The sequence below is a fragment of the Oncorhynchus nerka genome, linkage group LG3 (assembly GCF_034236695.1).
Source record: "Oncorhynchus nerka isolate Pitt River linkage group LG3, Oner_Uvic_2.0, whole genome shotgun sequence".
Classification (NCBI taxonomy): Eukaryota; Metazoa; Chordata; class Actinopteri; order Salmoniformes; family Salmonidae; genus Oncorhynchus; species Oncorhynchus nerka.
The window spans coordinates 22,308,511-22,335,866 of NC_088398.1; the positions used below are offsets into that span (position 1 = coordinate 22,308,511).

The 27,356-nt window shown below is 45.0% G+C and overlaps 1 protein-coding gene across 1 annotated transcript in view; it reads right to left on the reverse strand.

The window, feature by feature from the left end:
• Positions 1 to 787: 787 nt before the first annotated feature.
• Positions 788 to 27,356, reverse strand: part of LOC115104856 (diacylglycerol kinase beta-like) — a 69,971-nt gene continuing 43,402 nt past the window's right edge. Inside the window, exons 21-25 of the mRNA XM_029626196.2 lie at positions 17,282 to 17,372; positions 16,036 to 16,231; positions 7,468 to 7,588; positions 7,237 to 7,297; positions 788 to 3,349 (exon numbers count right to left, since the gene is read on the reverse strand). Of these exons, the coding sequence (XP_029482056.2) occupies positions 3,242 to 3,349; positions 7,237 to 7,297; positions 7,468 to 7,588; positions 16,036 to 16,231; positions 17,282 to 17,372 (577 nt within the window). The 3' untranslated portion in view covers positions 788 to 3,241. The remainder of the gene's footprint in view (positions 3,350 to 7,236; positions 7,298 to 7,467; positions 7,589 to 16,035; positions 16,232 to 17,281; positions 17,373 to 27,356) is intronic.

Genomic DNA, 27,356 nt, shown 5'->3' on the forward strand with positions numbered 1-27,356 from the left:
TAAAAATCTAATGATTTGGGGGAAATTCTAAACATTTATTCTAATAATATACAAATTGGTTATTACATTAATCAAAACACTTGCATGGCTGATGAAAATATCAAAGAAACACATGTAATGTTCAGTTGAAAGGGTGTTATATGTCAGTAGAAATCTTGAAGCCGTCCTATGGCCATTATTACATTTAAAAAATACATGTTGTATTGATACACACAATGGAGAGGTGCAGTGAAATGTGTTGTTTTACCGGGTCAGCCATTGTAGTACGGCACCCCTGGAGCAAATCAGGGCTAAGAGCTTTGCTCAAGGTCACATCGACATATTTTTCACCTTGTCGGGTCGGGTACTCAAACCAGCGACCATTCGGTTACTGGCATAAAGCTCTGACTGCTAAGCTACCTGATGCCTAAGACATTGATGGGGATAGGAAGTGAATTATCTTGTCACTCCTGTGGAACCCCCCGAAGGCCTGAGAAACACAGGTCAAGCGTAGGTGTCCCGTCCATCTGACACCAAGCGAAGAGGTAAACACACTCATTTGCCTCATCCCTAGAGAGTTAGGAAAACAAACATTTGCTATGTGTTCCAGTTGAGATTTTACATTGTATTGTATTAGTAGCAACACCATGTAGTTACTTTGTGCAGAAGGCATTGATTGTTTTATGTGTCACATAAGCCTACATTAAAGATATAAATGAGATCATAATGAATGAGGAGTTATGATTGGAATTATGTAATATAATCAAAATGATTTCCATTATTTTAAAAGTAATGTAGGCTAAAGGAAATGATTAGATTTGTTAAGGGACATTTATTTTAAGAGTAATCCTATATTGATTTAGTTGACTCAAGCAACAAGAAAAAAGCATGTTACAGGGTCATTGAAGGGTCATCGCAGGATCAGGGTGCAAACTGTACACAGCACTGTCAAGTGTGACATACCATGAGCCATAAGAAAGTTTGACAGGCATCTCTCATGGCTTGAGTGTATCCACTGTATAAATAGCTTTAGAGCAGGTGTAAGAACACTAACAGGATCGTGAGTGTCCTGTCGGTGACAGTCAACCCGTCTCAGGTGACATTGTGCCATTGAGTGCCATTAGGTGTCAACAGGGTCAAAGGTCGGTGAGCATGTCAAACGACAACAACATTTAATTGTTTTCATGTTCTGTTCAGTTTTTGAACAGAAGAACACATTGGCGTGATTTACAGAGGAGAGCAATGCTTTACGCAGAAAAATAACATTGTGTACAAAAATACAACTTCACTGTACAAAGCAAACACTGCACATACAAAGCAAAGTAATGGAAAAGTTGGTGGAACCAAATCTTCCATAAGCAGGATGGGACTTTGAACAGAGACAGAAATCCAATACAGTCATCTTCTATCATTGAATTGTACTTAGAAAACATGCAGGAATGCATTTCACTTGAAAACTTATATCTATTCATGTACTGTTTGGGTGTCATTCATGTGTAACAGATTTGAAGAATTTCAGATAGTGTATGGATCTGATCTGAATATGGCCTTTCGTTCTGTTTATCTTTGGTAGTATATTATATTGAGATATGGGTCAGAGGTTTTGGTGAAAACTGGACAAATGATGTCAATATAATAAAAAGTCACGATAGATTTCTGAAATTAAGAATACAATATACTGTTCAGGTTAACAATATCAGGCCATTCTTATGGTTAGTCTTACTTATCTGCACATCATGTGCCAGACCAAATAGCCTCTGCAGATATCTAGAGGGAGAATGCAGAGCTTCTTCTTGTCTCTGAATAACCCAGTCATGCAAATTGATTAGACTGATTCTCATGATTGATTCTTCAATTCTAGCTCAAGTATGTCAATAGTCATTTCACATTTGGACTTGAGTTCTAATTGGTTAATGTATGCATGTATGAGTCATGTATTGTAAACATGCTCAATGGCAAACCACTGGAAAAGACTGAACAAATCAATGACCTAAGGAGGTCAAAACCTGCTCTGGAGTCTTGACTGTGATAATTGTACTACATGATGTACTCAATTTTATTCTTTGAAAGGTTTTTCTATAATAATAGTTAAGTGTATAAACCTTTGAGCAATATTATATCTTAAAAATACCTGAGTACCTGCCCCTGAAAAACAGGACTCCCTGACCACAAAAGGTTGATTTCAGGTTGATATGATTTCATTTAGTGTGAGAGAAAGGCAGTAGTTGAACCCTGACAAAGTGTTTTACTTCCAAAATGAACAACACAGTACAATTCCACGTTCAAAAATAGATCTTGGTTATCCATGCAACTCAAGATGTGCAACTGCACAATTAGAAGAAATTGTCTGGATATCCCGTGCAATATAGAAAAAGTGTATATGTCATGTGACGTGTGCATGCGTTTGTTACCAATTCATTTTCCTTAATTGGTCTATGAGCCTTAATGGAAATAGTTTCTATGATCCAGCTGCAAGACATTTGAGCAAGAACCTGTCAAACATGTTTTGTGGGAAACCTAACAGAGCCTTTGAGATTCTTAAATGCATTCTCTGATGAAGTCAACATTGAAGAGATAGTCAGTGCCCGAAGAAATGCGAAGCAAATAACCTGAAACGTTAACTTAGACCAAATGCTTAAAGTATATGTTAACTCAATGTCATCACTGTCCTTATGCACCCTGAAAGATATGTTCACCTCATAAACAGTAATCCAATGTCCATCATGCATTGGGGGTGTTCAAACGCAAACACATTCAAAACATTGACGCCGCATAAATCAATACCTTATCATACAAATGATTTTCAATGATTGACAGAAATGTGTCACTTCCTTCAAAGGACTTGATCCACATGGCACGTTGCACTAGACCACTATAAAAATGACATTTAGAAAAAAAACATGCCATCGTAACAGTATAAAGTTGAAATCTGGAAAGGTAAACAACTGTTCCAGAGGGACAATACCACTGTGTTGGCATTGTGGAGTGGCACCGCATCATGAACCAAAGCTTCTGTCCTTGTAGTTCCTCACTCTAAATAAGTAAGGGGGGCACTGACATTTCTATGGCAGAAGTAGCATGCACAGCTACAGTATGCTATTGAATGGAGCTATGCTAACAAATTGGAATCCTAGCATCATAACCTAGCGATCCAAATGGAGCTAGGCTAACAAATTAGCATCCTGGCATCACACCTAGCGACCTCCGTGGGTAAGACGGCTTGATTCTCTGGAGAAGAGGCCGAAGGCTAAGTCTCTCTCTCTCAGTCTTTGCTCTCGCTGCATGTTCGTCGGATCACAGAAGAGAAGAAGCTGTTGCCTTGTGGGGGACCCATCAACATCGGGGCCTGGTTCTTATGCACTATTTCAATCTGGTGTGGACAGAGAGTGAGGGAAACAGGACAGAGTTACATGGTGGTATGCTATGGTTGGGTGAATGCTTTCATAACATGGAGCACACGGACCCACTGAACATACCTGTACACTGTACAGCAAGGGAGGTCATGGCCTGTGTAATAATGTAATCATGCCATTCCAATTAGCGACCACAGAGAAAAGCTTGATGCTTGAATTCTATGAGTATTAGACGCTATTAGTATGTCAGAAGAAGAAAAAGTGAAACTACCACAGATCAATGAAAAGGTAAATATCAACCATCAAGGTATGCCCTGACCTGGACGCAGCTCATTATACTATATCCCTCGCAGTATTAACAAGAATAATGAGCAAGGTGAACAGTATCATCAGCATAAAAGAAACTCTTCTACTTCAAAGAGACGCTCATCGTCCATGAACTCTAACACTGTAGTGGTCGCTATTGTGCGTGGGCTTGATGTCCAAATCATATTCAACGTGACCGAACTGAATGTTACTGGAGTATAATTTAATTGACAAATGAACCTTTCCATGAGAATTGAGGTCAAAAAAAGGTTCAGTACAAAATAAGGACTTGAAAGAGAAGCTGGCCGTGTTTGAAAGCTTAAAGGGCTATAAGAGTTTGTATTTTATGGTAAAGAAATTGATACTAATTTTCAAATAGATGAATTAAAGGGGCAATCTGCAAAGCACAACAAAGTGGCTACCCTGCCACTGTTTTGGTAAATAGCTGAGGGATGGTGCTGGAGAACGTAACCAAACAATGCTATCAATACTGGGACTGACCATCCATTAGATCAAAATGATAGTTTTAACCATGTTTTAAAGCTACACAGTCAGTGTTTGTTTACAATTGACTGGTTTACAAATAATGGAGTAAAACAAATGTATATTTTGGGTTCTGATTGTGTACAACAGGCAGAAGTTTGCATCCTGTAGCTCCAACTCCAAAAAGTTCTGGGACACTGTGAAGTCCATGGAGAACAAGAGCACCTCCTCCCAGCTGCCCACTGCACTGAGGCTAGGGAACACGGTCACCACCGACAAATCCATGATTATCGAAAACTTCAACAAGCATTTCTCAACGGCTGGCCATGCCTTCCGCCTGGCTACTCCTACCTCGGCCAACAGCTCCGGCCCCCCCGCAGCTCCTCGCCCAAGCCTCTCCAGGTTCTCCTTTACCCAAATCCAGATAGCAGATGTTCTGAAAGAGCTGCAAAACCTGGACCCGTATAAATCTGCTGGGCTTGACAATCTGGACCCTCTATTTCTGAAACTATCCGCCGCCATTGTTGCAACCCCTATTACCAGCCTGTTCAACCTCTCTTTCATATCGTCTGAGATCCCCAAGGATTGGAAAGCTGCCGCAGTCATCCCCCTCTTCAAAGGGGGAGACACCCTGGACCCAAACTGTTACAGACCTATATCCATTCTGCCCTGCCTATCTAAGGTCTTGAAAGCCAAGTCAACAAACAGGTCACTGACCATCTCGAATCCCACCGTACCTTCTCCGCTATGCAATCTGGTTTCCGAGCCGGTCACGGGTGCACCTCAGCCACACTCAAGGTACTAAACGACATCATAACCGCCATCGATAAAAGACAGTACTGTGCAGCCGTCTTCATCGACCTTGCCAAGGCTTTCGACTCTGTCAATCACCATATTCTTATCGGCAGACTCAGTAGCCTCGGCTTTTCGGATGACTGCCTTGCCTGGTTCACCAATTACTTTGCAGACAGAGTTCAGTGTGTCAAATCGGAGGGCATGTTGTCCGGTCCTCTGGCAGTCTCTATGGGGGTGCCACAGGGTTCAATTCTCGGGCCGACTCTTTTCTCTGTGTATATCAATGATGTTGCTCTTGCTGCGGGCGATTCCCTGATCCACCTCTACGCAGACGACACCATTCTATACACTTTCGGCCCGTCATTGGACACTGTGCTATCTAACCTCCAAACGAGCTTCAATGCCCTACAACACTCCTTCCGTGGCCTCCAACTGCTCTTAAACGCTAGTAAAACCAAATGCATGCTTTTCAACCGATCGCTGCCTGCACCCGCTTGCCCGACTAGCATCACCACACTGGATGGTTCCGACCTTGAATATGTGGACACCTATAAGTACCTAGGTGTCTGGCTAGACTGCAAACTCTCCTTCCAGACCCATTTCAAACATCTCCAATCGAAAATCAAATCAAGAGTCGGCTTTCTATTCCGCAACAAAGCCTCCTTCACTCACGCTGCCAAGCTTACCCTAGTAAAACTGACTATCCTACCGATCCTCGACTTCGGCGATGTCATCTACAAAATGGCTTCCAACACTCTTCTCAGCAAACTGGATGCAGTTTATCACAGTGCCATCCGTTTTGTCACTAAAGCACCTTATACTACCCACCACTGCGACTTGTATGCTCTAGTCGGCTGGCCCTCGCTACATATTCGTCGCCAGACCCACTGGCTCCAGGTCATCTACAAGGCCATGCTAGGCAAAGCTCCGCCTTATCTCAGCTCACTGGTCACGATGGCAACACCCATCCGTAGCACGCGCTCCAGCAGGTGTATCTCATTGAGCATCCCCAAAGCCAACACCTCATTCGGACGCCTTTCGTTCCAGTACTCTGCTGCCTGTGACTGGAACGATTTGCAAAAATCGCTGAAGTTGGAGACTTTTATCTCCCTCACCAACTTCAAACATCAGCTATCTGAGCAGCTGTACATAATCTATTGGTAAATAGCCCACCCATTTTCACCTACCTCATCCCCACAGTTTTTATTTATTTACCTTTCTGCTCTTTTGCACACAAATATCTCTACCTGTACATGATCATCTGATCATTTATCACTCCAGTGTTAATCTGCAATATTGTAATTATTCACCTACCTCCTCATGCCTTTTGCACACATTGCATATAGACTCCCCTTTTTTTTCTCTACTGTGTTATTGACTTGTTAATTGTCTACTTCATGTGTAACTCTGTGTTGTCTGTTCACTCTGCTATGCTTTATCTTGGCCAGGTCGCAGTTGCAAATGAGAACCTGTTCTCAACTAGCCTACCTGGTTAAATAAAGGTGAAATAAATAAAATAAAATAAGTTATAGTCGTCAATAATCAATGATTATATATACTTAAAAAAATGTATGGCCCTTTAAAGGTTATTCCAGTGTACAATAGAGATGTAATAATACATGTTATAAGTGCAAATTAATGTGGTTAATTATCTTATGTTTGCAAGACATGATTTGCATAACTGTTGTTGTTAATAATTAGTTGGATAACATCCCATTTTAATGAACTTTTAACAGGTTGACTGATTCAAAATTCAGCATCGAGACGTCTGTAACTCACCATGGAAATCATCCAACACACAATTATGTATTGTCAGAGCCTAACTTTGATTTGTGGAGTTTTGCCAACAGACACAAGTGCACTTACAAACTACTTGTTTTGTCATGCACTAGATTCTCCCGTAATAACTGAAAGATCTGTATGTAAATTCTGGCTCCACTTCATCTGTGATGCTGTCAGATTGTAATTAAAAGCAAACACTGGTTTAATCAGCACAAATTGAGCCATTTCATTTTGAAAAGTGAACAAAACGTCAAACAAAACAAACACTTGTACTTGTTCAGGGGAGTAGTTTGAGGGACCAGGTGAATACGTTCAAAGAAAGGGTCGTGTTATTACATGTCAGTTATGATAAATTACAAATATTTCAAACAATGCAACTTCCCTCCCGAGAAACTTCTGCCGGGGTACTTTAAAGCATTCATCTCTTTTGTGGGAGCATAGTGACAATTAGATGATGAACTTTCTATATGAACCACCTGTGTGCAGCACATTCTACATGCATTAATACCACAATACACGGAACATTGACATGACTTACAGTACAGGGAGTCTGCATCCAGGGCTCTCCATCAATCTGCATGGGGAGGGCTTTGGTGGTCCTGACAATTACAAACAAAAATCCCTCTTAAAACATGATTCTTGACTTCTGTCATGTCTTCCATCTAGATTGTTTCTATGTTGTTATCAGTGTTCAAAAAGGCTGGATGGGATTAAAGAAGGACGACTGGGGTCAGACAGTGATCAGTGGTTGTGGTCAAGGGGTACCGACCTGATGGTGACCGAGGAGCACTGGGCCAGGCGTCTTCCTGCGCTCCTCAGGCCGATGTGGATCTGTCCCATCTCCATGGCTCCCTCCAGACCCACCACCTCCAACAGCTGGTCTGACGGGTCTAACAGACACGGAGACATAAACACAGCCACACATAGAACTCAGACCATCTCTCGACCATCTTGTTGAGTCGAGCATTACAGTTTCAATTGATCCTAAATCAAGCCATTGGTTAACTCTGGAATCCATGCATCTTGAGTAAGAAGAAGAAGAAGAAGGAGAAGGAAAAGAAGAAAGATGAGAACAGGAGGGATAAAAGAGGCAAAAAGGAAGTGTGCTTCATTTTCAAGGTGCACAGTTTGCCTTCCGCTCTCCGAAGTCTGAATATTCACTGTTGAAAGGAAAAAAGAAGCAACAAGAACAACAACCAGCAGCCATAAACAAAACACCTATTAATTAGATTGCACCGGCAATGCAAAGCAATCTTGTCTTCCTATAATTATTAATTTATTTTCTGTTTTGAAGTTATGAGCATTGATTTTGCCCCTGCTGGAAGCCCAGTGTCGCGCTGAGCCCATCTGTTTCAGCGGGCCTGTTACTCCTCCTACTCTCAGACTACCCCTCCGCAAATTAAGCCCTGTTGGGAGTGCAGAGAGACACTAATTGAAACTAAGACCCATTTTAGGGACTTGGTGGGTATGGTAGAACAAACTAGCATGCTGTCATTGATCGTGTTGTATGGTGCTGTTGCTAATGCTAGGTTGCTGCTGCTAGGGTCAGGCTGATGTTGAGGGCTTCTAAGATGTTTGAGTGATGCCTTTGACACGATATATAAATCAACCATATTTGCATTTCTATGGATGTTACTGTTGAGGGGTAGTGTCCAGCTGTAACTATAGCAACAGGCTGGGTCGGCACCCTCTGTGTTAAATTGTGAATGGAGAGCTTGCCCTGTCATGAGAGCTAAAAAGAGTTTGTGTGCGTTCGCACGTGTTTGTGTGCGTTCGCACGTGTGTGCGAATACGTGTGTGTTCACACCTGTGTGTGTGTTTATGCCTGCCTGCATGCCTGTGTGTGTGTGTGTGTGTGTGTGTGTGTACACAATGTGCTAGCCCCCTGATACTGGGCCCTCCCCTCCAGCATGTCTTCTCACGTTAGCGCTGCTGGCTCACAGAGCCCCTGGCTGACACATTTACATTTAAGTCATTTAGCAGACGCTCTTATCCAGAGCGACTTACAAATTGGTGCGTTCACCTTAAGACATCCAGTGGAACAGCCACTTTACAATAGTGCATCTAAATCTTTTAAGGGGGGGGTGAGAAGGATTACTTTATCCTATCCTAGGTATTCCTGAAAGAGGTGGGGTTTCAGGTGTCTCCGGAAGGTGGTGATTGACTCCGCTGTCCTGGCGTCGTGAGGGAGTTTGTTCCACCATTGGGGGGCCAGAGCAGCGAACAGTTTTGACTGGGCTGCGCGGGAACTGTACTTCCTCAGTGGTAGGGAGGCGAGCAGGCCAGAGGTGGATGAACGCAGTGCCCTTGTTTGGGTGTAGGGCCTGATCAGAGCCTGGAGGTACTGAGGTGCCGTTCCCCTCACAGCTCCGTAGGCAAGCACCATGGTCTTGTAGCGGATGCGAGCTTCAACTGGAAGCCAGTGGAGAGAGCGGAGGAGCGGGGTGACGTGAGAGAACTTGGGAAGGTTGAACACCAGACGGGCTGCGGCGTTCTGGATGAGTTGTAGGGGTTTAATGGCACAGGCAGGGAGCCCAGCCAACAGCGAGTTGCAGTAATCCAGACGGGAGATGACAAGTGCCTGGATTAGGACCTGCGCCGCTTCCTGTGTGAGGCAGGGTCGTACTCTGCGGATGTTGTAGAGCATGAACCTACAAGAACGGGCCACCGCCTTGATGTTAGTTGAGAACGACAGGGTGTTGTCCAGGATCACGCCAAGGTTCTTAGCGCTCTGGGAGGAGGACACAATGGAGTTGTCAACCGTGATGGCGAGATCATGGAACGGGCAGTCCTTCCCCCGGGAGGAAGAGCAGCTCCGTCTTGCCGAGGTTCAGCTTGAGGTGGTGATCCGTCATCCACACTGATATGTCTGCCAGACATGCAGAGATGCGATTCGCCACCTGGTCATCAGAAGGGGGAAAGGAGAAGATTAATTGTGTGTCGTCTGCATAGCAATGATAGGAGAGACCATGTGAGGTTATGACAGAGCCAAGTGACTTGGTGTATAGCGAGAATAGGAGAGGGCCTAGAACAGAGCCCTGGGGGACGCCAGTGGTGAGAGCGCGTGGTGAGGAGACAGATTCTCGCCACGCCACCTGGTAGGAGCGACCTGTCAGGTAGGACGCAATCCAAGCGTGGGCCGCGCCGGAGATGCCCAACTCGGAGAGGGTGGAGAGGAGGATCTGATGGTTCACAGTATCAAAGGCAGCCGATAGGTCTAGAAGGATGAGAGCAGAGGAGAGAGAGTTAGCTTTAGCAGTGCGGAGGGCCTCCATGATACAGAGAAGAGCAGTCTCAGTTGAATGACTAGTCTTGAAACCTGACTGATTTGGATCAAGAAGGTCATTCTGAGAGAGATAGCGGGAGAGCTGGCCAAGGACGGCACGTTCAAGAGTTTTGGAGAGAAAAGAAAGAAGGGATACTGGTCTGTAGTTGTTGACATCGGAGGGATCGAGTGTAGGTTTTTTTCAGAAGGGGTGCAACTCTCGCTCTCTTGAAGACAGAAGGGACGTAGCCAGCGGTCAGGGATGAGTTGATGAGCGAGGTGAGGTAAGGGAGAAGGTCTCCGGAAATGGTCTGGAGAAGAGAGGAGGGAATAGGGTCAAGCGGGCAGGTTGTTGGGCGGCCGGCCGTCACAAGACGCGAGATTTCATCTGGAGAGAGAGGGGAGAAAGAGGTCAGAGCACAGGGTAGGGCAGTGTGAGCAGAACCAGTGGTGTCGTTTGACTTAGCAAACGAGGATCGGATGTCGTCGACCTTCTTTTCAAAATGGTTGACGAAGTCATCTGCAGAGAGGGAGGAGGGGGGGAGGGGGAGGAGGATTCAGGAGGGAGGAGAAGGTGGCAAAGAGCTTCTTAGGGTTAGAGGCAGATGCTTGGACTTTAGAGTGGTAGAAAGTGGCTTTAGCAGCAGAGACAGAAGAGGAAAATGTAGAGAGGAGGGAGTGAAAGGATGCCAGGTCCGCAGGGAGGCGAGTTTTCCCTCATTTCCGCTCGGCTGCCCGGAGCCCTGTTCTGTGAGCTCGCAATGAGTCGTCGAGCCACGGAGCAGGAGGGGAGGACCGAGCCGGCCTGGAGGATAGGGGACATAGAGAATCAAGGGATGCAGAAAGGGAGGAGAGGAGGGTTGAGGAGGCAGAATCAGGAGATAGGTTGGAGAAGGTTTGAGCAGAGGGAAGAGATGATAGGATGACACGTACGATGGACAGCGTCACCACGGCGATGGATAAACGTGTGGAGATTCCTGGTTGCCCGGGGCTACACACAGGTCATATAGTATACCCCAGAGTGCTTACTGTGGGCCAGGAGTGTGCTCTGCTCTCAGTAACCAAGGTCAGGGCAGGGAGGTCGTCAATGGACATATGGCTTCATAAGGCTTTGAATTTGTCTATTTTTGAAAATAGCAAATGATTGGTATATGATTATCATAAACAGTGGTGGTTGTATTAGTATTTTCATGAGGCTACTTCAGTTGTTTAAGTTTATGCCGTTGGGGGAGGGGTGAGGGACTAAGCTAACATTTTGAATTATTTTAAGATGGTCATACCATGGATCATTTAGCTATTTGATTTAGAATTGAATCCCCCAAAAAATAAAATAAAATAATTTGAGAAAATATTGAATATTGCCTTTACTACTATAGTCCATAGAAATGCATGAATAACACATTCATGAATTTGCTAAATATTCAACTCTATTTTTTTGTGGCACAAAACTACTTCCATTAGTTTGTACTTCAGATGAGTCCCGTGACACTTGTGGAGGTCGTAGAGCATAATGGAGAACATCGCGGTCGCGAGAGACTCCCTTTTCCATAGTGAAGTCATATTCGTTTGTAGTCCAAACTGTTCGGGACACTACAGACATTTTCTTGAGAAGACTGATTTTCGGGATGTCTCATGGTCTGACAAACACTGCTGTCTGTAGCTCTGCCACCTTCCAAGGCCGACATCGGCAGATGAAGTGGATTGAGACACAGCCCATGCAAAAAAAAACAGTTTAAACTCTAGCTTAAACTGACAGATTTTGATGGGGATTTTATTATTACGTTACTTAGATTGAGGCAAAGGTGACACTTAAGGAGGAATGAATGCCTGTATAATACTATCTGACTGTTACAACCAGTGCAGTGCCTGTTTAATAATAGTGATGGATGCATAACTATAGCCTGGTCTGTAGTCTATAGTCATGGAAGAAAGGCACTGGTTGCACGTGTCAGACGAGAGAGACCGATTAAAGATGTATTTTTATTTCTTCTTGTCAAGTGATTTTTTTTTTAAAGGGCAACACTAGTTACACCAGCACTTCCGGAGAGGTTTCTCTAACTCAGAGCCATGTAAATATATGGTTCTGCTCTCACTTGTCTACTACATTCTGGTCAAGTGTTATTGGTTGAGAGTTGGTCATAGCGGAGAGGTTTTGGGACATATCATCAAGCGCTCTGAGAGAAGACCGTCATCCACTCATCATGCAGTGTTTAAATGGGCAAAAGGTGGAGGGTGAAAAGGAAACATAGATCTTGCAGAAATAAAAACTTGTTGGTGTTGAGCGATTAGTGATTTTTGTGGTCGTTTCGGTTGAATGTTTTGGCACCATGCATTACAAAAAAATTATTGGTTTAGATGTTGTTGTTTTTTTTTACCCCTTTTTTCCCCAATTTCGTGGTATCCAATTGTTTAGTGGCTACTATCTTGTCTCATCGCTACAACTCCCGTACCGGCTCGGGAGAGACGAAGGTTGAAAGTCATGCGTCCTCCGATACACAACCCGCACTTCTTCTTAACACAGCGCGCATCCAACCTGGAAGCCAGCTGCACCAATATGTCGGAGGAAACACCATGCACCTGGCAACCTTGGTTAGCGCGCACTGCGCCCGGGCCCGCCACAGGAGTCACTGGTGTGCGATGAGACAAGGATATCCCTACCGGCAAAGCCCTCCCTAGGCCAATTGTGCGTCGCCCCACGGACCTCCCGGTCGCGGCTGGTTACGACAGAGCCTGGGTGCAAACCCAGGGTCTCTGCTGGCACAGCTGGCGCTGCAGTACAGCGACCTTAACCACTGCGCCACCCGGGAGGCCCCGATTTTAGAGCTTTTTAATGGAAATTCCAAAGCCAAAAATAGTGATAATTCAATCGCCAAAATATTGAAAATATTGTCTCTGTTAGGTTCACACTGGGTAGACATCATTAGAAACATAGAAATTTACTATGAAATAATACAACATTTCAGTTGTGTATATTACTTAATTTTTATTTGATGGCTTTATTATTTTTCATTCCTTAAAGTCATCATCTCATCTCTGCTCTGGCAGTAGAAGCCATACTGTACTGTCTGTAGTCATCTTGTTTAGCTAGGCTAGCCTGCCTAAGTATGCTGCAGAGCTGTCTGAAGAAATCATTTTACGAGTTCTTCAAAATAGATAAGGCATACTTTCACAAACTGTCTCTATCACTCGTAGTAGTGTTGTGTACATTTCTCTCTCATGTGGTTAACGTGGTCTTGATTTTGGTTAATCGCTTGCACTAAAACTTGTCCTTGTAGATAAATTGAAAATACAGTCATACAAATAATACAAATGTAGTTTTACACTCATAGTGGTTTCAAAACAATCTGTTTTAAAAGAGGGGACCAAATAAAGACCAAATCGTTCCTGATCGCACATCGACATGACTTATCTCAGATAGAAGACAAGACTGAGTCACAGAGATGTTACAGTGGCTTACACACACAGCCAAGTCCTATATTAGGCAGCCCACGCCTCATAATCGAGTTGTCACAGTGCACGATTAGTCCCAGCATCCTTGTCATTGTCAAATACCTGTCCAGGGCAGTCTCTACTCCACTGACAACATGCAGAGTGACAGAGAGGGAGTGGGTGAACGACGTTGAGACCACCTTTAGAATCTCCATGGTACATGTCTCAGGGAATCAGTCCCCCCCTCCCCCCATTGCCACTCCCCTCTGTCCCCGTTCTAAATAATTCACCCCTAGCCATTCCCTTCCACCTGAGGGGCTTGTCTCCTGGCGTCAACAGCGGGATGACTTAACAGCTCCAGAAAGGTCAGTTGTTTTTTCCCCCAGTTTGATCCACACTTCGCACTCTGTGCTCTGGGTACGTGTACAGCCTCCCGCCCCCACGACCCCAGCCCCACCACAGCCCCCCAGCCCCACCACAGCCCCCCAGGCTAATGCACTCGGTGTTTATGGGCCCCTCTAATACTCCATTCTCTGATCTGACAAGTTGGGCCTCTCATCTTGAGCACACCTTCAGCAAGGGCAACCAGCAACCAGCACTCACTCACTGGCCACTAAGTGCCTTTTCAGGTTCAGGCTGAGGGTTTAGGATAAAACAAAACAAAATTATTTGCACCAAATCAAATGATTTTTGGGTGAATTAATGGAAGGGAGGGACTACTGTAGTGTATCGATGGGGTGTGAATTGATCATCTCCGACCACCACTACCATCTTAACCCACCTTGCCAAAGCTGTCATTTCTAAGGCTCTGTCCATTGCCTCTCTCCCAGTCTATAAGAGTAGAACTCAGTGAAATGGATGATGCCCTAGGTTATTAGAAAGAACATGCATGATCCAAATGGGTGCATTCATCAGTGCTTGACTCGTATTGACTGAAATTAAAGAGCAGGGGGAATCTCCTCGATACTTCACTGTTGGTGAAGAACATAATGGATTTGGTACTTTGATTTTAACTGAGGAGGATACATCCCAGAGTATGTAGTCAATGGGTTGCCTATTATACAATGCAGTGTACATCGCAGTGGTACTAATTAATGAAAAAATCCTTGGTATGATTGCACATTTGACAATGAAAAATTGTCACATACCCAAGTCTTGTGTGATTTGACTTTCACTATGCACTGTATGAATCTGATTTGGTTGATCTATGATCTAATCAAGCCTGGACATAATACACCAGCAAAATACTACCACATTCTACGGATGTAGAATCTTAATTTGATCACTCTTTTGTTGATGAGAATCTTCCTGCGGTGCAGGAAAGGCAGATTAGTTTAGTGATTTACATAAATTCACTGACAACCCGCACTAAAACACGGTTGTATTAACAGTATAGCACTTTTCATGTGGCATACTTTTGTCCAACTAATAGCCTAACCACCAATCAAGCAACATTATGGACTAAGCGTTTAAATCTATTATTTTGCTACAACAATGCTGGTCAAATTAAGATCCAATGCACTTGCAATAAAATACTGTACACCTTCTAATACAAACACCTTGATCACAGCTACAGCATTATTGCGCACAATGGTACGTAGCATCATCTGGACATGTGGCAACAAAAGTTTTAACACTCCCCATTTCTGTCAAGCGGTCTACGCATACAACTTGATGATATTGTTTGATAACTTCAAAGCATGCAGCTCACAGAACTCACTGCAACTGCCTCTGCAATGGGATGCTGCAAAGCAAACGCAGCGTTCCGTTGGAAATGAATGTACTTCTGGTGTACCAAAATGCAGTGACGCTGTGTAAGCGGTAGCCCTAGTCCACTGTGAATTACACTTCCCTACATTATGCTGCTCCATGTGAGGACAACCCTCGACATAGTATTGCCTAAGAAGGTGATACATGCGTGTTTACAGGAACTTAACCAGTGACTAAGGTGATCATCGGCAAACTAGACATGAGTAGACAGTTCACCGGTTTACCGGCTGACCTTAACTCCTCCTAAACAATAATATGTGTTAATTCATAGATTCTCCTTGATGGGCTTCCCATCTGACATATTTCTGTGTTCAGGGCCCATAAAGGCAGCAGAATTGACACTGAGCTCCTTCAGTCTGCTCCTATTAAGCTGGGTTGTCCACTTCCACCTACACAAGCCATTACCAGTGAAGTGACAGTGCGAAACAATGACATTAAACCGCACCCCTTCATCCTAAACCAAATCTAAGCACTGTGATTCAACTTGTCATTGGTGAAATATTCATACCAGCGCCAGGGAAAACTTTGTCCCAAAGTTTGTCTCTGATTGGACAAGGTCTTGCCTCTTAGTGTCACAGGTTATTAGGAGAAAGGGTATTCTATGCTAACAAAACTATACACAAAATGGCAGCCGATCAGCCATTGAGTTGTAGCATTTCAAGGCTATTATCCGGTGTTTGTTTGGTTGTAGTACTGATCTGTAAGAGGCATACCTGAATATGAGCAAGCCTTTGACATTTTAAAAGACCTTAAAGGACCTATGTAAAATACCCCATGTAACATAAATGTGACAATGTGAACAATGTTTCCTCAAAGTTGGAATTGCAATAAATACATTTCAAATTCACCAGTATCCATCATTACGATAGCTACCTTGGACAGCAAATTGAAGCTCTTTGGGGTCCAGCACTGTTGTCCTCTTATCCTGGGTCTTCTTCCCTCCCCGGCGGTTGCTCCGCCTTTTCCTGCTCTCACCCCACAGGTTGGAGCCGCCATGCATGCTGGGAATGTTTAAAATGGCGATGCCTTCCAAAGAGATGCTGTCTAGGTCCAGAGTGATGCCATCGCACTTTACAAAGGACAAGGGTCAGGAAAGAAAGCGCGAGAGAGAGAGAGGGAAAATGGAGGGAGCAAGAGAGAGAGTGATTACATCATATCAATAATCAAAGTGTTCCTCTTGAAACATTTGTGTAGCAATAAAATAATGTTAAGTAGATCATGCTAATTTTGCTTGAGCCAGAGCTTCTCAGTTAGGTGTTTTCAAAACTTTACTACGCTCATCTGACAGCGCTCACTGCTGAGTGATGATTAACAGTTTATGTCGAAGCCATTTGATCTTTGACAAGCTGTAAATGTCCACCAGAAGGGGACCTGCCACCAGCCATGACTCCTAACAACCTTATACTAGTACAGCATCCATATTAGGAATACCCTCAGTTGCCAGCTGTGTAATAAAAGGCCACTTCTCTGTCCTCTCTCTCAGTGGAGTTTTATACATGGCCTGTAATTCCACACCGAACCTGCTCTCCTTCAGTACCATACGAAGTAGCCATCCACGGCTAATTAATGAACACCTCTACCACCGCTGATGGCTCTGAGGAGGGGGAGATGGATCAGATAGACACCACCTTCATTATCCCTCAATATCACACACAGCAGGGCCGTGCCGGGATAATTACCTGTGTGTTGGGCTGAGGATCCGTTAGGGGAGTGGGAGGGGTAGAGGGGAGGCCTCCCTCCCTCCTCAACACTTCAAGACTGAAATTGGTACAAATGGAAGGCTATTTGTGGATCAGGAGGTGGCTGGTGCTCAGTGTCTTAAAATGGTGTGCACTAGATTAGAGACATTATTATTTCTCCCAGGGAGATTGTACCTAGGTGCTTTACTTTTTGCTTCTTGTTCTCACTGCATTGTGTCTGCTTTCAAAAGACTTCATTTTGCATGTTAACAGTATGTGTTATTGTTGCAGAGAACAGTACAAGTGAGAGTAGTTTATGTTGAATTATTACATATTCATTACACAGTAGTGCAATTAAAAGGTGACAAGTCATAGGATTAAATGGCATAAAAATACTCAGTCCCAATCTCCCAAAATTGAAAGCAGGCAGTTGTATTTACCTCAACCTCCAGAAAGTCGTGGAGCTTCTTGCATGTGGCCGAGAAGGTCTCAGAAGTGCCAAACTCAAAGTACCACAGCTTATTCTTTGTTCTGAAAAACAAGACAACAAGAAGTGTAAGGGGACTAGGAGGAAACAAAAATCTATCTCTCCCCACATCAAAATATACTGCCATACAGTCAGCAATACAAAAAGTGGTTGAAGTGATTTCCCTTTCTCTCCTCGCAATTTCTCGCTTTTAGTTAGTCTGGGCTTTATGGAATAGCTCTCTGTCTATAATAGCATTGATTCATGTAGTTTTGTCAGAAATTTATTTATTTCAGACTTTTCAGAATTGACTTGGAAGTATTCTCCACTATTGTTTATCAACAAACAAAAATATCTAATAATAAAAACCATTTTATCGTCATATACACAGGAGAGGTGCAGTGAAATCTGTTGTTTTACAGGGTCAGCCATAGTAGTACGGCGCCCATGGAGCAAATTAGGGTTAAAGGCCTTGCTCAAGGGCACATCGACAATTTTTTCACCTTGTTGGCTTGGGTATTCAAATCATCAACCTTCCGGTTACTGGGCCAGCACTCTAACCGCTAGGCTACCTGCTGCCTTATAACCCGTTACCGTGAATACCATCCACCATTGTTTGAGAATTTAAAATACATTTGATATTGGATTTTAAACATATTCACAAAATCCAATCTCCAAAAACATACAACGTCACTCATTAATCATAATGTCTACACACGTAGAAGCCCAAAGACTAACGTAAAGCCGATTAACCACTAGCGTATGTGGGGTGGGTACCTTGCATTAAAACACAGCAAGGGGTGAGAGAGGGTAATCTAACTGGCCCTTCAATTAACTGAGGACTGGGGTGCTGCTCCTGGTTCCTAGGGACACATGATCCCAGAGCTAAGCCTGATGATCAATGACCCTGCTAGTTAGAGTCACCATCTGTCTTTATAACAGAGTGATACTCTGTATAGAGCTGTATGCTTTTACTTTACTGAGCCGGCTTGTATTTATTAAGCGTCTCAGAGCAGGAGTGCAGATCTAGGATCTGGTCCCCACTGTCCATTCATTACAATCTAAAAGGTCAAACTGATCCTAGACCAACACTCCTACTCTGAGATGCTTTATGAATACTGTCCCAGACGTTAATCTGAAGATTGGTGCAGAATGTAGGCTACATCTTAAGACAGAGCAAGCTCTAAAACAAAGCAAATAGAAACTCTGAAATACTCCACGTGGACCGCTGAGTGAGAATGGATAACTGTAGGCCTAATACACAATGGGAAATGAACATACAGAACAGAGAATACAATTCTCTATGAAGACAGGATTTTTATAGACTCTCCAGGCTTAAAAGGCCTACAAGGTGAATCAATATTACTAAACGCTCTGGTAGCCACAGTTTGGCCAGCAAAGATTACTTGTCTCAACTTATTGCACTCTGCCCATAGAGTTAGTGAGCCTTGAAAGATTCATAATAACTCACAGCTCATCCCCCTTTGAGCAAGAATTAAGTGGGGAAAGAAGATATCTATCAAGATGTGCTAAGAAAGATGTTCAAATCTCCTTCCCCTGGCAAAAACAGATGGAGCAGTCTGAGTAATATTAGCTACTCTTTGTAGATTCTGTACTGTACATGTAGTACACATTGGAGTTAAGTTTAATAAGTTAATTTAATGAGGCATTAATCAACCTCAGGAGGCTGAAGAAATGTGGCTTGTCACCTAAAAACCTCACAAATTTTTACAGATGCACAATTGAGAGCATCCTGTCGGCAACTGCACCACCCACAACCACAGGGCTCTCCAGAGGGTTGTGTCGTCTACACAACGCATCAACTGGGGCACAATACCTGCCCTCCAGGATCCCTGTCAGGATTTGGCCAGGGTTGTTCCGGTTTTTGGTCACTAGATGCCCCCATTGTGCCTTTTGACCTTTTGTTTTCCCTTGATCCCCATTATTATTTGCACCTGTGCCTCGTTTCCCCTGATTGTATTTAAACCCTTTGTTTTCCTCAGTCCTTTGCTCTGTGTTTGTATGTTAGCACCCAGCCCTAGTATTCTGTTAACTCTTGTTGATCCCGGTGGATGCTCTTGTGGAATTCTGTTTTTTTGTTCTTGTTTATTTATTTTTTGAGTATCTTTTGAGGCTTTTTGTGCTATACCTACCACCTTGTGGATTTACCTTTTTTGTCTTGGAGGATTACCTTTGTTCTTGTGGAATTCCTTTTGAGGTTGTGGAGTTACATGTGTTCCTGAAGGACTTCACTTTTTACTACATTAAATACACCGTCTCAAGTACTGCTGTGTCTGCCTCATCTTCTGGGTTCTGCCGACTATTCGTGGCTCAGTTGGTTAAGTGACTGTTTCTCACTCCGGAGACCCGGGTTCGTAACCGGGTCCTGACAGAAACACAGAGCCAAAGATGAACCCAGAGGCAGCCAGTTCCCAGGACCTTGTTGCCATGCTGTCCCACCACCAGGAGACTGTCCAACGCCACAAAGCCGCCCTGGTTCAGCAAGAGGCCTTAATGGCTAGACATTCTCATCTTCTGTCGGAGATGCTGACTTCCATAAAGCAGATATCTGATCGACTTACCTCGGCAACAGTTCCCGTCCCAGTACCTCAGATTCACGTACCCATGGCAGTTAACCCTCTGGCTGAACCTCGTCTTCCACCTCCCCAACGGTTCTCAGGTGATCCAAGTGCTTGTAAAGGGTTTCTCACCCAATGTTCTCTCTCCTTCGAGCTGCAACCCTCGTCGTTCCCCACCGACCGGTCTAAGATCGCATATATCATCACCCTGCTGTCGGAAAAAGCCCTGGCCTGGGCTACTGCTGTGTGGGATGCCCATAGTTCCTGCTGTGCCAGCTACTCTGCCTTTGTTGAGGAATTCAAACGAGTGTTTCAAGGCCCAAGCAGTGGTCCTGACTCAGCCAAACAGCTCCTGACTCTCCACCAAGGTCGGCGCAGCGTGACTGACTATGCCATCCAGTTCCGCACGGTGGCAGCAGCGAGTGGTTGGAACGAGGCGCTCACTGTGTGCTTTCTGAAAGGCCTTTCCGACACTATCCAAGATGAACTGGCCACTCGGGAACCACCGGACAATCTCGAGTCCCTGATCAAGTTGGCCTCACGCATTGACCAGCGTCTGAGAGAGAGAGAACTCAACCGTAGACCTCTAGCCCCTATCAGTCCCAGCTCCGAGTCCCCACCTTTATCCTCGCTGGCTCCACCGGAACCCATGCAGATTGGACGCATCTCCCAGGCTGAGAGAGACCGCCGGATGAGGGAGCGACGCTGTCTATATTGCGGCAAACCGGGCCATTTCCGTTCCACGTGTCCCGGGCTCCAGGGAAACGCTCTGTCCCGTACAGACCGGGGGGAACTGTAACGGGAAAGATAACCTCCTCCCATCCGTCCAACTCCCGTCTGCTCATTCCAGTCACCCTTTCCTGGGACAACCACAAGCTTCACCTTCAAGCCTTGGTGGACTCTGGAGCCGCAGGTAACTTCATGGATGGTGTCTGGGCGAAGGAGAATGGCGTTCCCTTTGAACCTCTAAGTGACCCCATGAGGGTTACTACATTGGATGGAAGCCCTTTGGGATCTGGACTTGTCACTCATGTTACTACCTCCTTGCGACTTTCAGTTTCACAACACAAGGAATTGATGAACTTTCATTTGATCTCCTGTTCCGAGTTCCCTCTCGTCCTTGGATACCCCTGGCTTCACAGCCATAACCATCACATCGACTGGTCTGTGGGCACTATCAAGCAGTGGGGTCCTACGTGCCAAGCTACATGTATTTTCCCGAATTCCCCGAGTTCTACTCCCGAGTCTTTAGAATCCATCGACCTGACCCGAGTTCCCGAGTGTTACCATGACCTCAAACTGGTATTTAGCAAACAGAGGGCCACCATGCTACCACCCCATAGACCTTATGATTGCCCCATCGAACTGTTTCCGGGCACTTGCCCCCCCAGGGGTCGGATCTTTTCCCTATCTCCACCCGAACGAGCTGCTATGGATACCTACATCAAGGACGCTCTGGAAGCAGGCCTCATGCGTCCATCCACCTCCCCGGCGGGAGCAGGGTTTTTCTTTGTGGCCAAGAAAGACGGTGGATTACGTCCTTGCATCGACTACCGGGGACTCAATGCCATAACCGTCCGTAACCGTTACCCGCTACCCCTTATGGCCACAGCCTTCGAGCTGCTCCAGGAAGCAGTTGTTTTCACTAAGCTTGACCTGCGGAACGCATACCATCTTGTGCGGATCAGACCTGGTGACGAGTGGAAGACCGCGTTCAACACGCCTACTGGTCACTATGAATACTTGGTGATGCCCTTCGGCCTGACCAACGCCCCAGCGGTGTTCCAAGCGCTCATAAACGATGTGCTTAGGGATATGCTTAACATATTTGTGTTTGTTTACTTGGATGACATCCTCATCTTTTCGAGCTCTCTTCAAGAACACACAAAGCATGTCAGACAAGTACTCAAACGCCTCCTAGACAGCCATCTGTACGTTAAGCCGGAAAAATGTGAATTCCATTCATCCCGAGTACAATTCCTGGGATTTGTAGTGGAACCCAGTCGAGTCCAAATGGACCCCAGGAAGGTAGGGGCGGTAGCGGATTGGCCCACCCCCAAATCCGTTAAGGAAGTTCAGCGTTTCCTGGGCTTCACAAACTTTTACCGCAAGTTCATCAAGAACTTCAGCTTGGTGGCAGCCCCTCTCTCAGCTTTAACCAAGGGTGGCAATGCAAGGTTTTTTGTGGGGAAGAGAAGCTGAGACGGCCTTCCAAGGACTCAAGCAGCGCATCCTCTCTGCTCCCATCCTGATACTACCGACTACGAATGAACCGTTTGTGGTGGAGGTAGACGCCTCAGAGGTTGGTGTTGGAGCTGTCCTGTCTCAGAGGGGTGAAGACAAGAAGCTTCATCCGTGCGCTTTCTTCTCACACCGGCTTACCCCGGCTGAGAGGAACTACGATGTGGGGGATCGTGAACTCCTAGCGGTTAAGATGGCATTGAAGGAATGGAGACACTGGCTCGAGGGGGCTTCTCACCCGTTTCAAGTGCTTACGGACCACAAAAATCTGGAGTATATCCAGCAGGCGAAGCGGTTGAACTCTAGACAAGCTAGATGGTCTCTTTTCTTCAATCGATTCCAGTTTATCCTCACCTATCGGCCCGGGTCGAAGAATCTCAAACCGGATGCCCTGTCCCGAGTCTACGCTCCTGCCATTCGAGATGACACGGACATGCCTGTCCTTCCTGCTGCTAAGATCGTGGCTCCGATTTCGTGGCAAGTTGAGGATACCGTGAGACGAGCTCAAGCTATCGAACCGGACCCGAAAGGGGGTCCTGCCAATCGGTTGTTTGTCCCCAAGGCAGTGAGGACTCAGGTCCTTCTGTGGGGGCACTCCTCTCGCCTTACCTGTCACCCGGGCGTAGGTCGCACCTTGGAGTTCATCCAGCGTAAGTTCTGGTGGCCTACCATAAGAGAAGACGTTGCCTCTTTCGTCAATGCCTGCCCCGTGTGCTGCCAGGGCAAATCTTCTCACCTCCGCCCTCAAGGACTCCTTCACCCTTTACCTATTCCCCACAGACCCTGGTCCCATATCTCGTTGGACTTTATTACTGGCCTTCCTCCATCCCATGGCAATACTACTATCCTAGTCATAATCGACAGGTTTTCAAAGGCGGCCAGGTTCGTCCCTCTGACTAAGTTACCTTCTGCCAAGGAGACGGCTGAGTTGGTAATTAATTATGTGTTCCGAGTCTTCGGCATTCCTCAAGATATGGTTTCTGACAGAGGTCCCCAGTTCGCCTCAAGGTTTTGGAAGGCCTTCTGCCAACTCATGGGTACTTCTGCCAGTCTATCTTCAGGGTACCATCCGGAGTCCAACGGCCAAACAGAGAGGATGAATCAAGAGCTGGAAGCCACCCTCCGATGTATGACTCGTAACAACCCGTCCACATGGTCGTCCTTCATTGTTTGGGCCGAATACGCGCACAACACCTTGCGCTCCTCCTCCACTGGTATGTCCCCGCACGAGTGTCAGTTTGGCTATGCCCCTCCATTGTTCGCGGACCAGGAGGCAGAAGTCAGAGTGCCTTCAGCCTTGAAGTTCGTCAGACGCTGTCGGCTTATGTGGAGGAAGACCCGTCTTAATCTTATGCGTTCCTCACAGAGGTACCAACAACAAGCCAACAGACGTCGCCGTCCCGGGCCTACCCTGCGCCCCGGCCAGAGAGTCTGGCTCTCCACAAGAGACTTACCACTACGGGTGGAGTCTCGCAAGCTGTCCCAAAAATACATCGGTCCCTTTAAGGTTGGCAGGAGAGTTAACCCAGTTTCTTATCGCCTACACTTACCCAGATCCCTTAAGATTAATCCCACATTTCACATTTCCTTATTAAAACCTGTTGTTTTTTCTCCCCTTGTCCCGGCAGACAGACCTCCCCCTCCGCCTCGTGTCATTGGAGGCCAGCCGGCTTATACCGTCCATCGGATACTGGATTCCCGCCGGGTGCAGCGGTCCTGGCAGTATCTGGTGGACTGGGAAGGCTACGGTCCCGAGGAGCGCTCCTGGGTTCCTGCCAAAGATATACTGGACCCTGACCTCATTCGTCAGTTCAGGGCTCTCCACCCTGAGAGAGCTGGTAGGAACGTCAGGAGCCGTTCCTAGGGGGGGGGATTCTGTCAGGATTTGGCCAGGGTTGTTCCGGTTTTTGGTCACTAGATGCCCCCATTGTGCCTTTTGACCTTTTGTTTTCCCTTGATCCCCATTACTATTTGCACCTGTGCCTCGTTTCCCCTGATTGTATTTAAACCCTTTGTTTTCCTCAGTCCTTTGCTCTGTGTTTGTATGTTAGCACCCAGCCCTAGTATTCTGTTAACTCTTGTTGATCCCGGTGGATGCTCTTGTGGAATTCTGTTTTTTTGTTCTTGTTTATTTATTTTTTGAGTATCTTTTGAGGCTTTTTGTGCTATACCTACCACCTTGTGGATTTACCTTTTTTGTCTTGGAGGATTACCTTTTGTTCTTGTGGAATTCCTTTTGAGGTTGTGGAGTTACATGTGTTCCTGAAGGACTTCACTTTTTACTACATTAAATACACCGTCTCAAGTACTGCTGTGTCTGCCTCATCTTCTGGGTTCTGCCGACTATTCGTGGCTCAGTTGGTTAAGTGACTGTTTCTCACTCCGGAGACCCGGGTTCGTAACCCTGACAATCCCTACAGCACCCGATGTCACAGGAAAGCCAAAAAGATCATCAAGGACAACAACCACCCGAGCCACGGCCTGTTCACACCGCTACCATCCAGAAGGCAAGGTCAGTACAGGTGCGTCAAAGCTGGGACCGAGAGACTGAAAAACAGCTTCTATCTCAAGGCCATCAGACTGTTAAACAGCCATCACTAGCACAGAGAGGCTGCTGCCTACATACAGACTTGAAATCATTGGCCACTTCAATAAATGGAACACTAGTCACTTTAATAATGCCACTTTGATAATGTTTACATATCTTGCATTACTCATCTCAAATGTATATACTGTATTCTATACTATCTATTGGAACGAATTGCAAAAATCGCTGAAGTTGGAGACTTTTATCTCCCTCACCAACTTCAAACATCAGCTATCTGAGCAGCTAACCGATCGCTGCAGCTGTACATAATCTATTGGTAAACAGCCCACCCATTTTCACCTACCTCATCCCCACAGTTTTTATTTATTTACTTTTCTGCTCTTTTGCACACATATCTCTACCTGTACATGATCATCTGATCATTTATCACTCCAGTGTTAATCTGCAATATTGTAATTATTCGCCTACCTCCTCATGCCTTTTGCACACATTGTATATAGACTCCCCTTTTTTTTCTCTACTGTGTTATTGACTTGTTAATTGTTTACTCCATGTGTAACTCTGTGTTGTCTGTTCACTCTGCTATGCTTTATCTTGGCCAGGTCGCAGTTGCAAATGAGAACCTGTTCTCAACTAGCCTACCTGGTTAAATAAAGGTGAAATAAAAAAAATTAAAAATAAAATTAAAAAAATCTTAGCCCATGTCGCTCTGTCATTGCTCATCCATATATTTACAGTTGAAGTCAGTTTACATACACTTAGGTAGGAGTCATTAAAACTCATTTTTCAACGAATACAAAAGTATCTATATCCACAGTAAAATAATTCCTATATCAACATAATCTGAAAGGCCGCTCAGCAAGGAAGAAGCCACTGCTCCAAAACCGCCATAAAAAAGCCAGACTACGGTTTGCAAATGCACATGGGGACAAAGATTGTACTTTTTGGAGGAATGGCCTCTGGTCAGATGAAACAAAAATAGAACTGTTTGGCCATAATAACCATTGTTCTGTTTGGAGGAAAAAGGGGTAGGCTTGCAAGCCGAAGAACACCATCCCAACCGTGAAGCACGGGGGTGGCTACATCATGTTGCGGGGGTGCTTTGCTGCAGGAGGGACTGGTGCACTTCACAAAATAGGTGGCATCATGAGGTAGGAAAATTGGATATATTGAAGACATCAGTCAGGAAGTGAAAGCTTGGTCACAAATGGGTATTCCAAATGGACAATGACCCCAAGCATACTTCCAAAGTTGTGTCAAAATGGCTTAAGTACAACAAAGGCAAGGTATTGGAGTGGCCGTCACAAAGCCCTGACATCAATCCTATAGAACATTTGTGGGCAGAACTGAAAAAACGTGCGCGAGCAAGGTGGCCTACAAACCTGACTCAGTTACACCAGCTCTGTCACGAGGAATGTGCCAAAATTCACCCAACTTATTGTGGGAAGCTTGTGGAAGGCTACCCGAAATGTTTGACCCAAGTTAAACAATTTAAAGCAATGCTACCAAATACTAATTGAGTGTATGTAAATGTCTGACCCACTGGGAATGTGATGAAAGAAATAAAAGCCGAAATAAACCATTTTCTCTATTATTCTGACATTTCACATTCTTAAAATAAAGTGGTGATCCTAACAGACCTAAGACAGAGGATTTTTACTAGGATTAAATAGGAATTGTGAAAAACTGAATTTAAATGTATTTGGCTAAGGTGTATGTAAACTTCCGACTTCAACTGTATATATTCTCATTCCATTCCATTCCTTATTCCATTAGGTAGTTGTTGTGGAATTGTTAGATATTACTTGTTAGATATTGCTTCACTGTCGGAACTAGAAGCACAAGCATTGCTACACTCGCAATAACATCTGCTATCCATGTGTATGTGACCAATAACATCTGATTTAATTTGATTGTGGACTGAATGCTGCTCTAACATTCATAGCATCACATCACATCCATATCGAGAAAGTTTATGAGCACCAATGTCTCTTTATAGCGAAATGCTTGACTTTCTTTCGAGATTTCTTTGAAAGCACACCTCACAGCCATTGGTTAATTTAGCCAGAGACCGCAACAGATGATTTATCATCATGGAGATAGAGAAAAACAACCTTACAACAGTGCTGACATGCAGAACTGAATGCAATAAAAAATGGCCTTCTTTTCGCTAGGAATCAAAGCCTTACTAGCGGGATGTATTAGTGTAAGCAAAGTAACAATCACTAAAATATTGATTTCCTCATTAGGAGTTTTGTCAGGACCATTTAGCCGCTTTATAAATTAGCTTTCATTAGCCACTTGCAGGATAGCCCGGCTCGATGTTGATTTATAATGTGCAAGATGGTCAATAGGTGCGGGAAGAGAGGAGTAAGGAGAGAAAGGGAGAGCAAAAGAGAGAGCGAAAGAGAGAGAGAGAGAGACAGTGGAGGGAGACATGGGGCATGCTGAGAGGGCCTACTACACAATAACACATCTAGCATCTCTCTAACATGACTTCCAACAGCTGCCCTGGGCTCCATGTGCAAACCTCACCATAAATCTGTGTGCTTAGCAGACCTAGGTTCAAATATGATTTGAAATCATTTAAATTACTCAAATTGTGCTTGATTGAACTTGCCTGTTGAAATGTACTAATAGAAAAGTCCCAAAAGTGCACAACTCCCCCCCTCACCCTCCCG